This window comes from Lissotriton helveticus, chromosome 7 (genome assembly GCF_964261635.1).
Source record: "Lissotriton helveticus chromosome 7, aLisHel1.1, whole genome shotgun sequence".
NCBI lineage: Eukaryota > Metazoa > Chordata > Amphibia > Caudata > Salamandridae > Lissotriton > Lissotriton helveticus.
In genome coordinates, this window is record NC_136068.1 from 146,874,291 (window position 1) to 146,891,645 (window position 17,355).

Below are 17,355 nucleotides of genomic sequence, written 5' to 3' on the forward strand. Positions count from 1 at the left end.
AGTTTGGAAGAAATCCTCCTCGTCGTCGTTGAGGAATGTTCCGTCGGCAGTGATTTTGTCAACAACGGCCTCGTTGACAACGATTTCGTCGATGGCGGCTCCGTCGACGGTGGCTCCGTTGAGGTCTGCCCTGTCATTGTCGACGGCTTCACCGACGGTTTCGTCCACGGTGGTGCCATCATCTTTCGCCTCCTTACCTCTGGTGCCGCTTCCTTCATCCGGGTCTGGTGTTTCCTCCGCCCACCTTTTGCACCAACATCACCAAGTGCCTCTGGAACAGCTTGAAATTCCACGTGACACGCAGCTTCCGTCGCCCCTGTTTGCGACAGGTTCTGAACAAGACTCGGTTTCTGAGGGTGAAGAGGATGATCATTTCCGGGCAGCACGTAGCCCTTCTGAACTAGTCATAAAGTGTCAGGACTATGGAGATGATATTGAGGACTCCTATTCTCCGGAGGAAGAACAGTCCATTCAGGTTCCGACGGCATCAATTCCTCTGTCCCTCATTTCTAATCTGCAGCATATGCTAGAAGATTACAGCAGGCGTTTTCCGCCATCTCGTCATGGTTCGCCTCTGCATACAGCACCTGAGCCTGCACCACCTCCTATCGCTGTTCCGCTGCCGCAACAGGCACCTGCGCCTGCACCACCGCCTACCGCGGCTCTGCAGCCGCAACCGCTACCACTGCCTGCTCCAACTAAGACCTCTATTCAGGTTCATGCTACGGGGAATGAAGATGATGATGATAATCTTCGCCCGGACAGAGAGGATGGAGAACTACAGGATGACGATACTGATGGCGATGGTGATATGCAAGACTGGGACGATTGCCAGATACAAACACCGTCCCCACCTCCTCTGACTCCGGGAGATTCCCCCCCTGTTGACATTGCAGGTTTCCGTCAACTCATGGATAATCATGCACTCCGTTTTAAACTTCCCTGGTTCAAAGGGAAGAGGACTGCTTTTTGTATGACTTTAAGAGTCAACCTTTCAAGCAAGTTTGGACAGTCCCGATCATCGACTTCACCTGGAATGAAGGAGTCAAGTTGATGCAAACGCCGAATTCCATCCCGGCACAGCTACCTCGATTGGAGAAAAAATATAAGGTGACCCAGGGTTCTCCAGCTTGCCTGGTGGCGCAGCCTAAACCGGATTCTGTAGTCACCCAGGCCGCCCAGCGCCGTTCCAGAAACCCATCTTCCCTGATTACAGCTCCTCCGGTCGTCGCCTAGATGCCATTGGGCGAAAGTTCTCAACTATGGCTTCCACTACTGTAAGGGCAGATAACGCTTTGGCCGTACTGGGACGTTACGATCGTCAGAAGTGGTCTGACAGGTCCGCCTTGGTTGCCCTCATTCCGGAATCCTCAAGTGCGGAGGCTCTTAAAATCCTCCAGGAGGGGGAGAGAGTGTCGGAAGAGATCATCGACTGCTCTGTGGATATTGCCTGCACTGGCTTCCGTCACCTTGCAGGGGCGGCTGTTCTACAGCGCCATGGTTGACTTCAGTCTACCTCTATTCGCCAGGAGGTCCAGGCGAAGATTCTCGACATGCCTTATGATGGTGAGTCACTCTTCGGTCATCATGTCGATGAGGCGCTGCAGACGATGAAGAAAGATACTGAAACGGCTCGCTCTTTGGGCACTTTACAGTTCCAAAAACAGCCCTTTCGTGGTGCACGCGGACGCAGCACCACCTCTTCTTTTCGTGGAAGATCGAAGCAATACCGCTCCTATGGCCAGGGAAACCAACGGTATTCCAACCAGCAGCAGCAGACCTCACGCCAGCAAACTTCCAAATCGTATTGTGGAAAATCTTCTTATAGAGGTTCCACTTCCAAAAGGAAATGACTTACCTTTCCCGCGCAAGGTTGGAGGTCAAATCTCCCTGTTCTTTTCTCAATGATCCTCAATCACCTCGGACCGTTGGGTATTGGACATTGTATCAAAGGGCCATGCCTTGGAGTTCGTAAAATTTCTTCCTCACACTCCTCCAACTGGTCTGCCTCCGGCGCACCTCAAAGAACTTTTCCAACAGATTCACATCATGATTCAGAAAGGTGCCATCGAAGTGGTTCCCAAGTCTCAGAGGGGAATGAGATTCTATTCCCGGATTTTCTTCATCCTCAAAAAGACAGGCGACTGCGTCCAATCCTCGATTTACGGGCACTTAACAAATACCTGAAGTGCCAGTCCTTCCGCATGCTTACGCTGATGGAGATCTTACGTCTTCTCTGCAAGGACGACTTCATGACCACCATCGACCTCCAGGACGCTTATTTCCATGTGCCAATTCTTCCTCGTCACGCTTGCGGGTGGGGCGGAGAGACTTTCAATTCAGGGTGCTGCCTTTCAGCCTGCGCTCCGCCCCTCGTGTCTTAACAAAAGTTTTGGCCTCAGTAGTGGCTTACCTACGTCTTCAGGGCGTCCAAATCTTACCTGTACGAGTGTCCCATCAAGTCGCAGTCTCACAACCAACTGTCTCGAGACACTCAACTCTGTTAGGACTTATTTCGCTCCCTCGGCCTTTCCATCAATACAGAGAAGTCTCAGGGCGACCCAGCTCACTGCAGGACTTTTCTAGACGCCACTCTGGATACGTCACTAGCCAAAGCATACGTGTCTCACGAACATCAGCTGCGGATTCTACGCCTGGTGACCCTCTTTTGTTCAAAAGAGTCAGTTTCCGTTCCTATATTGAGGTCTTTTCTGGGAATGGCGTCCTCGTGCATCTCTCTGATACCAAACTGCAGGCTCAGGAGTCGCCCAATTCAGGAAGAACTGAACGGTCAGTAGCATCAGGTGACTGGCTCCTTCAACAATCTTGTTCGTGTGACCGCCCGGATGAGGTCGGCTCTCCAGTTGTGGGCGCAGCCGTCCAACGTGGCTGCCGGGACCTCCTTCCTCATCACAACTCCGGAACTCACTCTGACCACGGATGCGTCCTTGGAAGGTTGGGGCGCACACCTTCAGGGGCTGTCCATCAAGGGCAAATGGACTCAATCTCAACGCTCCTGGCACATCAACAGGTTGGAGTTGATGGCCATCTTTCTGGCTCTCAAATCGTTCCATCTTCTGATCCAGGGGGAATCTGTGCTCATCCAGACTGACAATACCACCAGTATGCACTATGTGAACAAGCAGGGCGGCACCAAGTCTCCTCTCCTGTCTCGGCTGGCACAAACTATCTGGGACTGGACACTTCGGCTGACGGCAGGTCATCTACCAGGAGTCTCGAACATCCTAGCGGATGCCCTCAGCAGGTCCGCATCCTCGACGCACGAGTGGGAGCTACATCAGCCGACTCTGGACTTCATCCTTCGGCGTTGGGGTCATCCCAGCATAGATCTCTTTGCAAGCCCAGTGAACCGGAAATGCCCGTCCTTTGCAAGTTGGCTTCCCCATCCAGAATCATCCGGGAATGCCCTTTTGATGGATTGGTGCGGTCTATTCGCCTACGCCTTTCCGCTTATTCCACTAGTTCCTCGGGTATTGTGGAAGATGCTGAGACAGCCGTGCCACATTCTCCTGATCGCTCCCAGATGGCCTCGATAAGTGTGGTTCTCGGAACTGCTGCTTCTTTCTCAGTGCGAACCCATTCTCCTTCATCCTCGAGCAGACCTCCTCGCGATGGACGAGGGCCTGATCTGTCATCCGGACCCCTCCCCTCTCAGATTATCAGCCTGGAATCTGAGCACCTTGAATTTGCCCATTTGAACATCCCACCAGAATGCAGAGACATTCTTGCCAATGCCAGAGCTCCATCTACAATAAAGACTTATAAACTCAAGTGGAAAAGGTTCTGTCACTGTTGCGTGGCTGCCAACATTCATCCTGTTCATTCTACTCCAGCTCAACTCCTTCCGTTCTTTCTAGAGCTGGCACAGTCAGGGCTCTCCCACCCCACTTTGAAAGTTTTCTTGGCGGTGATTTCCCGCTTCCGGCAGGATGGCTCCTCCTCTCTCTGCTCTTCCAGGATCACTCGTCAGTTCTTCAAAGGACTGTTCAGGAAGTTCCCGCCCATTAGGCGTCCTCCCCCAACCTGGCATCTCAACATTGTTTTGACACAATTAATGAAGGCACCATTCGAGCCTATCCACAAGGCGGGTTTGAAATTTTTAACTTGGAAAGTGGCCCTTCTCCTTGCTTTAACCTCTTCACTGCGCGTGAGTGATGTTCACGCCTTTACCATTAAGCCTCCTTTTCGCCAATTCAAATTGGACTGTGTAGTGCCTCGCACAAACCCGGCTTAGTGAGAGCTCATTCTACCAGGGCGATGTCATCCTCTACTGTCCTGTTTGCTGGTGTGCCGATTCATCAAATTTGCAGAGCAGCTACGTGGTCCAGCAGGCACACTTTCACAAGACATTATTACCTTGAAACGATCAACGAAGCCGATACGGCAGAGGGACAAGCAGTGCTTCGCAATCTTTTTAACTAAGGTGAGCCTCTGTTTTCTACCCACCACCTATACGGTTTGTGTAATGATATGGTTGTTATTATTTGTATCATTCCTTCTGGCTATGCTATGCTATTGGTGCATCTTCATACCTATGCATTGCTGATTTTGCTCTTGCTGCCACCTATTACTGTTCACTATTCTATTCAAGCATGTGAATCTATGAAAGACACCCTAATACTGGAGAAGAACAATTGGTACTTACCTGTAAACAGGTGGTTCTCCAGTATTGGTGTCTTTCATAGATTCACATGCGACCCGCCCGCCTCCCCTCAGAGGCTCGCTTCTCCTCCTAGACTCTTTTGTCACTCTTGTGCTATGAAAATCTGAGGGCCTGAGCCTCTGAGGAGAAGGTTCTGGAGGGTTGCTTGCGCCTGGTTGGCTGTAGTTTGGACTAACATAATGACAGTGATATGTTGCAAATGTTTTCTCTCTCTCCATGTATTCCTATGTGGGAATTATGACCTGGTATTTGCAACTGTTTCTATTGTGTATTTTTATGTGTTATGTTTTTACATACATATTTTATTGGGATTTTATTGCTATTTTATTTACCGTGGGGCTCCCACTTCGACGACGGGGAATATTCAAGCATGTGAATCTATGAAAGACACCAATACTGGAGTACCACCTGTTTACAGGTAAGTAACAATTGTTCATATACACTTGGTCTATAAATTATAGGATGACAAATGTTATTAAGCAGGACATTTATGCATTTTAATAGTAACTGAAAGGTTCCAGCCTTGCGAAATGAAATAGTATTCATTATCAACACATTATATCAGGAAGTTCTAATCTAGTAGTCTGGATCAAACGGTAGAGACGTATGTTTCTGCACTTTGATACTCCCACAGTTAATCTCACACACAGTTTTAATATGTGGGCCAACCATATACATGGGGATAGGAGAATGAGATAAGAGGGAAAACAGAGGCACTTTATATCATCACTTTGATTTGTTAATCTGCCGGCATTTGGGTCCCTGTGGCTGTCTAAAGCAGGTGTCTCCAACCAGTCCAACGCGATCCAACCATTCGATCGCGAACTACCAGTAGCTCCCAGACACCTTCAAAGTAGTTTGCAGCTGTGAGTTCATTTTTAAATAAGCCCAGGCCCAGGGTCACTTTATTCTTTTAACATTAAAGGAAGGCTGTGTTTAGTTTACATTAGTTTCATCAGCCTGCAGATAGCAGAACCTGGTAATGAGCACTGCTCAGTCATATTTATGGGCCAGGCTGGGTCACAGAGGTGAAGGACTGAAGTATTTAATAATTAAAAGTCTTTGTTGTGTCTACATTAGAGCATGAGAGCAAAATTATGTCTCTGAATTCTTTAATGATTAACTCTTAATTTTAACTATCGCCCATTTCAAAGTGTGACAAGTTTTACCAGTAGAGGACCTTTTGCTCCAAGTGGCCAGTGCGCCATGTTTATAATTGAAAAATAGTCATTTGTTTCAAATGGTATAAATGTAAAGCGAAGAAAACTTTTTCTATGAAACATTAAGTATTCACTTCTTTCTCCACTTTCAGTTTCAGTTTATTTGACAGTTTGATATCATGCCTAAAAAGGCAAAAAACTGTTAAAATGCCCACATAATATAAAAAAACACAAATTGAATTACAATTTATACTATTAAGGTAAACATATTTTACTAGCATACTTTAGTCACCAACGTATGAACATTATTGTCTTTCACCGCTTTCAATTAAGCAAAATATCTCTTAATGTTTTATGAAGTATGTTTATTCACTTAAAATTCCTCCCAATTAAAGAAATTTATTTTTATGTTATATATATGGCATCATGTCTACAGTCCACTGAGTATGGGACAATGTAATTGCATGTGTACTGCTCCTGTCATGGTATGTATGTATGATATGGTATATCACTGTTTCCTATGGTGGCGTTGACCACTTTTATATGTATAACACTGTTGGTTGAGTCCGAAGATGGGTGGCGGGAGGATGGGAGCTATTTTTTGGATTGTTTAATTTTTTCTTACATGTACAATTGCAATGTTTCTAATAGGAACTACTGGCTGTAGAATTTGTACTGCTATGAAAATCAATAAAAATATGGTATAAAAAAAAATGTCTGCCGGCCACTGGGAGCAAGATGCTTGGCAGTTGTAAATGTAACACTTGGAAATAGGAAAACAAAATGATGAGTTTTATGGAACCCTGATAAACAAAGTTAATTCTTCAGTTTAATTTTCTCGATACAGTGCTATATTTATAAGTGAAAAGTATAGCCATTAATTTAAGTTGAAAAAAAGTTAAAGTGCAGAAAAATGTTAACATTTTTGCAGAACATTTTTCTGCACTTTAAATTTCTCCCATTTTTGTTATACATCTAATGGTGCCACATATGGTGAAAGGTGTGTCCTGTGCCACAAGTACATATGACACAGTCTCCCCTTCACCCGTACACAAATATCCCATTCGTAAGCACGCATTTTCATACATCCCCAGAGACCATGCGTTCTCTGACACACATGGTAGCCCTGTCAATGTACCTAGTCACAGTATTTCGTTCAAACTATAGCATCTGGCTAAATGGACATTAGGCTTGAAGCCAGTTAAGCTGGGTGTGTGCGTGTGGTAACAATGTGTGAGTTGCTTAGCCTTCAGTAGCTCATGATGGCTTTCACAGATCAGAAGTAGCTCTCACTACAGAAAAAGTCGGAGACCCCTGGTCTAAAGCAATAGCATCTGTTACCACGCAGGCGAAAACCACATGTGGCTTAATAACGCAGTCAGTACCATGACTGCCATTACCACGAGTTCTATTATAACACATGCCATTACAACGACTTGCTTTAGGGAAGCACTGGACTTTGGAATAGTTTAAATTAATATTCCAACTCCAGTCAATGCATCAGTAGGGAAGGTGTTGGACATAAAATCCAGCACCAGTCCAACACCACATTCCCTAAAGCAAATTGTTTCAATCACTTGCGTTGTAAAGGAACTCCTGATATTTTTTCAGTCGTGGCACTGACTACGTTGTAAATGCATTACAATGTAATGCCTACTTTGTAATAGACATTTCCCGGTCTAAATGCATAGGGCCTGATTCACAAACTGCTCTTTTTAATAAGTTTACACTTTTGAGTAAGTTTACTACCTTTCAGTATTCATAAACTACACTTTTGTAGTAACTTACTATTTTGTGGTAACTTACACTTTCGTAGTAAATTGGGCACCACACATGGCAAACCATTGGTACTGCAACTTCAATTATTTCCTATGGGAGGGTGTTTCAGTCTGTGTTTGGCCATGTGTAGTGCTGGACTTCGATACTGTGTTTTTTTTCAGTAGTAACTTACAATCGGAGTTTGTGAAAACTGAAAAGTAGTAAACTTACTCAAAAGTGTATGTTACATTTGTGAATCAGCCCCATAGACTTTAAACTCTATCTTTGAAAAGCTGCATGCTTTATGGATCGTCCACTTTTTATGTGGAAGCAGAAGCCTGTATTCTTGTTACTTGTTTGCCCCATTAAATTGGTTATCAGAATTACAACAATTGCTCATGTTGCTGTTTTTACAATTTGTAGTTTACTGTGGAATTGTTGTTTTAAATATATAAAAATATTGTGTGTTGCATTATAATTTTCTTTCTATGACTAGGGGTTTACTAAGAAACAATCAATTTCTGTTGCCAAAACAGCAGTTCACATTATTTTTGATGAAAGTGGGTCACAGGTATGTTTTATTGCATATTGATTTTGATGTATTTTCTTAAATAATGATTTTCCCCCTTAAACACCTATGTGCTATGTATAAGTTATATATTTTAGGAAAGAAAAAACTGGAATAAAAAACTGTATTACCCTTATATCTCTTTACTTTATCATTATAAACTTATACATTCCATAAACCTGGTAGAGGACTAGAAAGTGTTTGTATATCTGCTAATTTTAGAGCTGTGTGCGTCAGTGCAAAGAGGTGTGGAGGACCCAGCCTACTATGCACCAGCTTCTGGTTACTTATCAGGCCATCCATGCTAATGTATTTTCAAAAAGTGCTTGCTGGGGGCATGGTTGCCCAAACATTGGGGTAGGTAAGGAATTGGAGGGGCACAGCACGAACAACAAGGCAGGCACTGGAAGACACCAAGAGCCTCCACATTGTCGAGGCTGCTCAAAAATATTAGCTACAAAACGGAAGAGTGACATGCTGAAACTTTTCAGTTCTCATGTATCTATCTATCTATCTATCTATCTATCTATCTATCTATCTATCTATCTATATGCTATCTCTCTATATTTAGCTATCCATACAGTTTTAAACATATTTATACCTATGCAAGCTTATCTATCTTAACTTATCTATCCCTAACTATCTACGTGTGTCTAGCTGTCTATCTTTGCATCTATCTATGCTTATAGTTATATGTATCTGTCTATATCTATCTATGTCTATTTAGCTCTACCTTCATCTGACTATATACACCCATTTTTATATATCTATATTTCGCTATACCTAGTAATTTAGACTGCACCTTTTAACCTACACCTTTCCATCTCTGCTTCCAACTATATATCTATATGTACTTGTTTATCTATCAATACCTATTGATTTCTTTCTGTATATCTATTTCTCTGCACCTCCATCAAAGCTTCACACAAGCTTTCTCCAGTATCACCATAATTCTCCTACAGGATTCAGTCCTTAGCCCTTTGAGAGATATTTTATGGGTTTCAAGCGCTCCTGGAGCTTTTGCTCATAAGCTTTGCAGTGCAGGAATCGCTTTTGATTGGTCCCAAAGTTGCAGTGACAGCATCTTTTAAAAAAAAAATTTTTTTGTTGAACTTAATACATATTACAATAAGTACGGAATTTGGCGTACTTCAGCATACAGAGTTGACAGTATACATTGTGACAACATTGCTGTTAGGCAACCAGATGGGCAGTACATGAAGTGACTGTGAGCATAAACGAGACCTGCAGGCATATATGTGTCCAAAATCACCAGGTGTGGGCCTATATGTAGAGTGGCGTAGCTGCTGCACGCAACCACCCAGGGTAATGTATGTTGGGAGGTCACATTCGAGATGCTCATATGTTCCTGAGGGTCATCCAAGCAGTGAATATACGCCACAGGGGGGGGGGGCAAATAAGTGGCATGAGGTTCCAGTGTTGCAGGGATTCTGCTCATACACAGAACTGTGCACAGAGACCCAGGACCTCAGTGTATTGTGGTGGACCAAAAAACTCACCTCAGTACCTAGTACCCCTAACCGACTAGCATCAGTAACTCATTAGCTCTTCGTCCTATAGCAAAGATACCAATGATTAGACAACCCAGAAAATGCAACTTAGGTTACTCTTAGGAATGGTGGGAATCAAAAACACTCTTTCGTTTGTTATTCTCATACCAGTCCACAACGTGAGTAAATAGAGACACAGAACAGTTTAAAATGTTTATTTTAAAGACATGCTCTAAAATGCAGTATTTTTGCTAACATAAGGAGGCATATGATTAAAAATATTACGATCAGCATTGTTACAATTCCATAAAACACAAAGGAAGAAATCATGTTATAATGATAGTGGAAATAGGACCTATAGTGCCTTACGTACCACCCTCCCTAGCTAGAAACTATGTTTTATATAATAATTAGAAGGTCTCTTAGGCTTGAATGGGGAACCCCATACCTCCAAGATCAGTAGAGGTGAATCACATCAGGATCTGCAAAAGCTCTCTCTCTCTGGAAATTGATTTTCTCCAAGTGCTTTACATCATGCATGCAGTGCAATATTAAAGGCGCCAGAATTTCAGTTAGCTGCAGCTCAGATGAGTGCAGAGGTTTGACGTCTCGGGTATTTGGTGAGCATCAGGTGCAGTAGCAATCCTGCGTGCGGGAGCCAATCCCGGTAGTCAGCAACCCCCGCACTCATCTCGAGATTCATTCCGTTTCTGCCTCTGCGCAAGACACCCCAGCTGCTTCCGCCTCCACCGGACTGAACCCGATGCCCTTTCCCTCACTGCTTCTGACTCAAATGTAACCTGTCCTGATGATGGCCTAAGATTTCTGCAGGCCGAAATGCCGTTGACTTTCACAGTGTAACTCCTGGCACCCTTTTTTCACGGACACCGGACCTAATTGTGTTTCTGAAAATTTTATTTCATTAAGTTGTTCGCGTATCAAGAAAATGTAACCTTTTTGTTGTTTTTAATTGCCCTTTGTTGCGCCCATCACTATCGCTGTATATATCACGTCACATGTCACTAGCGCAGTCACAAACTCCACGAGCACTTGTGCATAGTATTGTGTTGGTTACATGTTCATTAATGTAACGCAGTGCTATTTTCTCATGTGCTTGTACATATGAATTAAATATGTCTAACATGTCTAATACAAGCTACGTTCACATGAATGTGTCTCCTTGTGTTTCTCCTCTTTCTGATTAAATCCGTTGCTATTGATTATGCTGAGTATATTTGCTCTTTAAATGATACCCATGTTTGAGACATTGTTGTTTGATATAGCTTAAAAAATTGCAGTGTTAGGGGGAGCTGGATGTTCAGAAAAAGATATAAAAATGTCAGCAATACCACCATTTTCACTATCGCAAGGCGACCTGCCAGAGAGAGGGGGAGTTTATTCCATGTTGGGATTAAAGTTTCGAGTCATTCTATTGCCCCGCCATAATTTGCTTTCCAGGAAGTGGCAGCATGGTTAAAGTTATAAAATGAAGCTTTCACCCATTGAATGAATTTAAAAATGTGGTATGGCTACTCACTATTGTCAATGCAAAGGTTTATGCTGTAATTAAGGTCATGAAAATAAAAGCACTGCACGTGGATATGCTGATACATGCTTGCACATTTAAGATTTTTATCCAAAGCTATCCCAAGGCATTTTGTTGGCTCCAGAGTGACAGGTTTTTATTTGAGCATGCCCAGTTGATTAATCCATTCTTGTATCGTGAAAGAAATCTGAGGTGAGAAGAAGAGTAGGATTCAGGTTTTATGCTATTCAGAATGAGGTCATTTTGTGACAGATAGTTTGAGGCTTTTATTAGACTGTCATTAGGTCAAGTGAAATCTTCCAGTTACAACTGAGTGGCATTGCATCCATGTGATGTGCCAGGTTCACTTGTATAAGGCTCTCCATCCACGGCTCCATATATATCGGTTAAAAAGTGTGAGGGATTTTGCCCTACACCAACTGCTATTGCCCAGTAATCAATTTGTATCGTGTATTCATGATTTCTTTGCTTGTAAGTTCAAATTACAAAAATAAATAAATAATTTTTTTTTTTTTAAGGAGGATGTTTTACAGAAAGTAGTGAAACTCCTCGTCTGTATTGTGGCCCATTTCAGCATTTCGTAAGTGACAAATCCAGCCTGCCTCTTTCTGCCTCAGGTGTAGTTCTTTATCTCCCCTTCTAGGGTTAGGGGATATATGTCCATGCCATGAAACAATATAGAGTGTATCTGATCAATGCCATGAAAACATATATTGGCATTGTCAACATGCTGTTCCATCATAAGGAGGACAAGCTGCAAGTGAACTGTCCACTTGTATGCTGGATGCACAGCATATGAATACACTAATTCACTTAATCCAAAATGATGAACAACAAAGTAAGCATACATTTATCATAGTAAACTGTAAATTCATATAAACCATATATTGTACATGTTTTGTGTTAGCCTTTATTTGGCTGGTGTAGACAGTTTGCCAGACAAATCAACCGTAATCACTATGTACACAAAACTAAGAATAGACATAAAAATGTAATGATTGTGTTCAAATCAACATAAATTTAAAATCGTCTTTTAGAGATATGCCAAATGCATTTCAGGATTTAAAGAATCCCTTCTTCAGGGGCCACTGTGGAAATACAAGTTAACCATCAGAGCTAAAGTAAACATGAATCTTATTGCAAAGCTTCTATGAACAACTTACAGGAGAGCCAGTGAAAAATAGAGAATTTCCTAGTGTGCTCACACATGGCAATAAAAAGACTGCGCTGATATAAGTGACGACGCATCCAATGAATACCCAGATGAAAAAACACCAGAAAACAAAGAACCGAAATTACCATCAAGTGATATTAACTAAAAGATGAAAATGGTTAACAATGAAGTGTTAAGTGTAAATTATAATATATATATGTCCCAATAAAGCCTCCAACAGGATTCCCTGTGTGGCCTCTTACCTTTTCTACATTGGAGGGGTGCTTTTTTGGATGTTTGCACGTTGCCAGTGACGTGCTTGAGAGGCCCCGTTCTGCAAAGTGGCCGGAGCTCTGCTGGTTCAGCTGTCGCTGACATGGTCTGGGACTGCCGGCCACCTCCCCCCTTAACACACTGACTGAGTTACCTGATTCAACCAGTCAACACATGGGGTCTTTGGAAGTCAGGGGGTACAGGGCCCCCCCCTGGCCGTATTTATTAAAATATAAAAACAAATCAAAATTTTAATAAAATAAACATTTCTGACAATTATTAAAAATTGCACATTTCAGAACATTAGATTGACATCCGTTTTGACATGGTATGATGGGCTAACCTTAACAAATATCTAGTACAGCGTGTTTCCTAACCGAATCTAACATCCTGAAAATTAAAAATGCATTCTAATAATTAAGTCGTACGGCAAGGTCGCCAACCGGTGTCAGATCCTTTTACAGCTGCGCTCTCACGTTCGAAATGCGCATGCGCAACCCAGGGCACGTTTCACCCACGTGCGCTCCCTGAACTTCATTTAACCATAACAGGAGGGCCCAGACACTCGCGCACCTTAATGACGTCGTAGTGTTGTGAGGGGTGGCTACCAGCCTGAGGAAAGCGTAGACTCCCTCCCCCCCACCCTTTAAAATACTGGATATCATATCCTGCCCCTGAAGTTCTGAGAGAGACCAATGGCCCCTCCCGACGGGCGCTCAGTCGTCGGGCTCTTCAAGTCGTCACGCCTCGATCACGGGGAAAAAATTCTCCTGTTCCACCACAATGCGTCGGCCTCAGATACGGAATCCCCGCAGTCCTCTATCACGAAGCACACCTGCAAGAACAAAAGGAGAAAATTACATAGCCCCACGGTGGGGCGAGGAGCGAGCCTGGGAGCGCGGGCACAAAGAGGCCGCTTCCCGCGCTCCCCAGGCTCTTAACCCTTTCGCCGCCGCGGCCCCGCCCCCTCACCCCGGAAGTGCACAACTACTTCCGGGGCGAGGGCGGGGGCGAGCGACCACGAAAGGAACTGGGTGTGGGAGGGGCCGGGCCCCGCCATGCCTGCGTGGGGGCCGATTGGCCCTCCCTTCTCTTTTCTCTACTTGTACCAAGGATTTGGTTGCTCCGGCCCGCCTCGGAGGACAGACGAGGGACAGGGCTTCTGCCTGGAGCAGTTTGTGACTTACACGGAGCAGCGGGAATCATTGTATCCCGTCGCGATGCCCGCCTGGTGTTTGTCTGAGGGGCTGGAACGTTTATGGGGACCCAAGGAGGCTTAAGGACATGCTGTCAGATACAAGGTCATCTACATAAACTTTGCACCTGTTACCCCTGAAAATGAGACTATTTTGGTCCTTAATGTTTTTCCTCCCAGCACAACCTATTCCGGAAAAGAGAATTCTGGGATCCGTAGTCATTTCATCTACTGCAGAGGGAGTGCCGTCATGTGAACGTGGGGAGGAGCTCCCTGACCAATGGGAGCGCAGCAGGAGGTACATACAGGTGCAGAGTTTACGAGACTGTATTTGGGAAGGACACTGAGGAAGGACTATTGTCCGAAACGCGTCTGTCTTCTTCGTTGCCGTGTGAAGAATAAACACCTTTTGTCAAACCTGGAGTGCTTTCATCCTCTTTCCAGGACGGGAGGGAGTTTAGGAGCTTTCATATATATATAGCTACATATATGTTTCACATATATGTGATATGATTCCGGGGTCATGAGCATGGGCGGGAATATTCATGTGCTTATGACTATTGATGAGGATCCCCTGGAAGAGAACTACTCTTGCCTCCTCATCTGACTCGACACAGTCCATCACAACTGCCTCTTGGAGTTATTTCAACATCGAATGAGGCTTTCAGGATACATACTAAATGTGTTCACCTCTTTCCTACAAAACCAACAATGAATCAAACTAGGAGAATCACTTTCTGATCAGAATGGCAGCCCCGTAAGGATCCACCATCTTCCCCACACTTAAAAAAAAAAAAAAAAATATATATATATCCAAAAAAGCACCCCTCCAATGTAGAAAAGGTAAGAGGCCACACGGGGAATCCTGTTGGAGGCTTTATTGGGATAATGCGGCATAATGCATTTCGGCGCGACAAGCGCCTTCCTCAGATGCCTTCCCAAATACAGTCTCGTAAACTCTGCACCTGTATGTACCTCCTGCTGCGCTCCCATTGGTCGGGGAGCTCCTCCCCACGTTCACATGACGGCACTCCCTCTGCAGTAGATGAAATGACTACGGATCCCAGAATTCTCTTTTCCGGAATAGGTTGTGCTGGGGGGAATTCTCTTTTCCGGAATAGGTTGTGCTGGGGGGAAAAACATTAAGGACCAAAATAGTCTCATTTTCAGGGGGAATATATATATTCGGTATGTTGTCGTCCACAATCCAGCATGCTCAGCCGAACAGAAGGATGAAGCGAGACCCAGTTGTTTGGTGTGAATTATTTATTAGCCCAACACCAGTCAGCCATGACGCGTTTCGGCTACCAAAAGCCTTGATCACATGACAATGTCATGGGGGCTGGCCACCCATTTTTAAAGTGCAAGAGTGCCTGTAGCGCGATAGACATAGTAAACATACTACAACAGTCATTGCATAAATGCGTTAAGCGTTCTACATTAATAGCAGTACTAAGTATTTGACTTGTCATTGCATGAATGCATTAATACATCATTTGCAAACAATTACGTTACAGTCAAATAAATACAGTGCATAAGTGAGGATAAAATCAATATCAGCAAAACAGAATACCATGCTAAAACATAAATAGTTAAAATGTTTAAAACGTATAAATATTCCAAATCTGTCGCTGATATCATGATCACATACATAATTAACACGGTAAAAGGAAGTACCTAATAGAGCCCACTGTATATTATGGTTGACAACAGGGGCGTTTGTGCAAAGCATGCAATTGAGAGTAATCCTTTTCATGATTGCAAACCGTGAAAGTGATACTGCCCATGTGGGCTAATCCTGCTTCTTGTGCAAAGTAAGCTAAATTGATGTGCAAAACCACGCAACAGTAAAATCAATATGCTACCAATAAAAGAAAAATGTGTGTGTAAGTATAACCAAATTAGATAAAATATCTCGTTTTTTGAAAATTTAAGTCATTAGTGTGGAGGACATGGTTAGTTCTGTGATAGTTTAAAACAATACAGCTACAAGTTGATAAATTGAGTACAGAGAAGATGGCAGATCTGTTGATTCATAGGTAAGTGTGGCAGTCCTCACTGGCATTAAGCCCGTTCGGCATCTTGGTATCGAGCATTATAATATACCTAGTTTCTAGCTTACGAAGCAAAGATTCTCTGTCGCCACCTCTTCTCTGAGGAGGCACACAGTCGATTACGAAGTAAACTAGGCCAGTTGGATTTTTCCCATGCACTTTTTCAAAGTGCCGGGCTACAGGATATGTAGGGTCTGCATTGCTAATTGCTCTTAAATGTTGCAGAATCCTTTTATGCACTTGAGGTCTTGTGCTACCTACATATCTTAGGCCACACGGGCATTCTAAAACATAAACCGCATATTCCGACCTGCAATTCAACTTTTCTCTAATTTTGATAGGCTTGGGGGAAAGCGGTGTCGTATATTCAGTTCTGCTAACACCGTTCTTGCAGGCTTTGCACGATGCACATCTCAAGAAGCCCCTACTACCACCTAGCCACGAGCCCGTGACTACTTCAGGGCTGCTTGAGACCAAACTGTCCTGCATCGATTTAGCTTTCCTGTACGTTATGCTTGGTGATTTAGTCACCAATTTGCCCCCTACCGGGTCACTAGTTATCAGGGACCAGTTATCTTTGACTATCTTTCGGATCGATTTGTTTTGGTTGCTATAGCCAATGATTAGGCGTGTTTCATTGGCAATTGTGTTTTTAGATGTTCCAACACAATCACCCGAAGGATTCAGGAGCTGCTTTCTTTCCTGTCTGTTGGCTCTAGTGATGGCGTCGTCAATAATTACCCCATCATACCCTCTGGCTAAGAATCTGATCTTGCTCTCATTTTGGGCAATTAGGCACTCTGAGTTATTACTACAGATTCTCCTGATGCGGAGCATTCCCCCATAGGGAATGCTCTTAATCAGGTGCACTGGGTGATGGCTGGTAGCATGGTGTTACCGGCCGTAGGTTTTTTATAAAGCTTACTCTGTAGCTTACCATCATCAACAAACAATTCAAAGTCTAGAAACACAACAGATTGGGCACTGATAGTACTTGTGAATTGCAGGTTTAAATCATTGGTGTTCAACTGCTCAATAAAAATGGCCACTTCACTTGCAGAACCATCCCATACAAAAAAGAGGTCATCAATATACCTCAACCAGCATTTTACCTGTGTATTCATGATGATAGTATGTTTAGGAATGAGGACCTGCTCCTCCCAGTAACCTATGTTGAGACAGGCATAACTGGGAAAAAAGCAGGCCCCCATTGCCACTCCTCTGGTCTGCAAGAACAGCTGATTTGCAAAGAGAAACACATTATTGTCCAAACACATGGAGATCATGGCAACAATCATCTTAGAATGTTCGTGATATTTAACAGGTCTCTTGTTGAGAAAGTGTTGAATAGCCCTGATACCGTCCCTGTGTTGGATGCTTGTATACAGGGTGGTTACATCCATTGACACTAGGAGAAAACTTGGTTCCCACTTAAAGTCAGCAAGTTTTTTCA

General features: G+C 43.7%; 1 protein-coding gene across 4 annotated transcripts in view; it reads left to right on the plus strand.

Annotated features, from left to right (window-relative positions):
- SYCP2 (synaptonemal complex protein 2) overlaps positions 1 to 17,355 on the plus strand; it is a 2,783,385-nt gene that overhangs the window by 857,752 nt on the left and 1,908,278 nt on the right. For all 4 annotated transcript variants that reach the window (XM_078651823.1, XM_078651822.1, XM_078651824.1 and 1 more), the window contains one exon: positions 8,099 to 8,173. In XM_078651823.1, the coding sequence (XP_078507949.1) occupies positions 8,099 to 8,173 (75 nt within the window). The remainder of the gene's footprint in view (positions 1 to 8,098; positions 8,174 to 17,355) is intronic.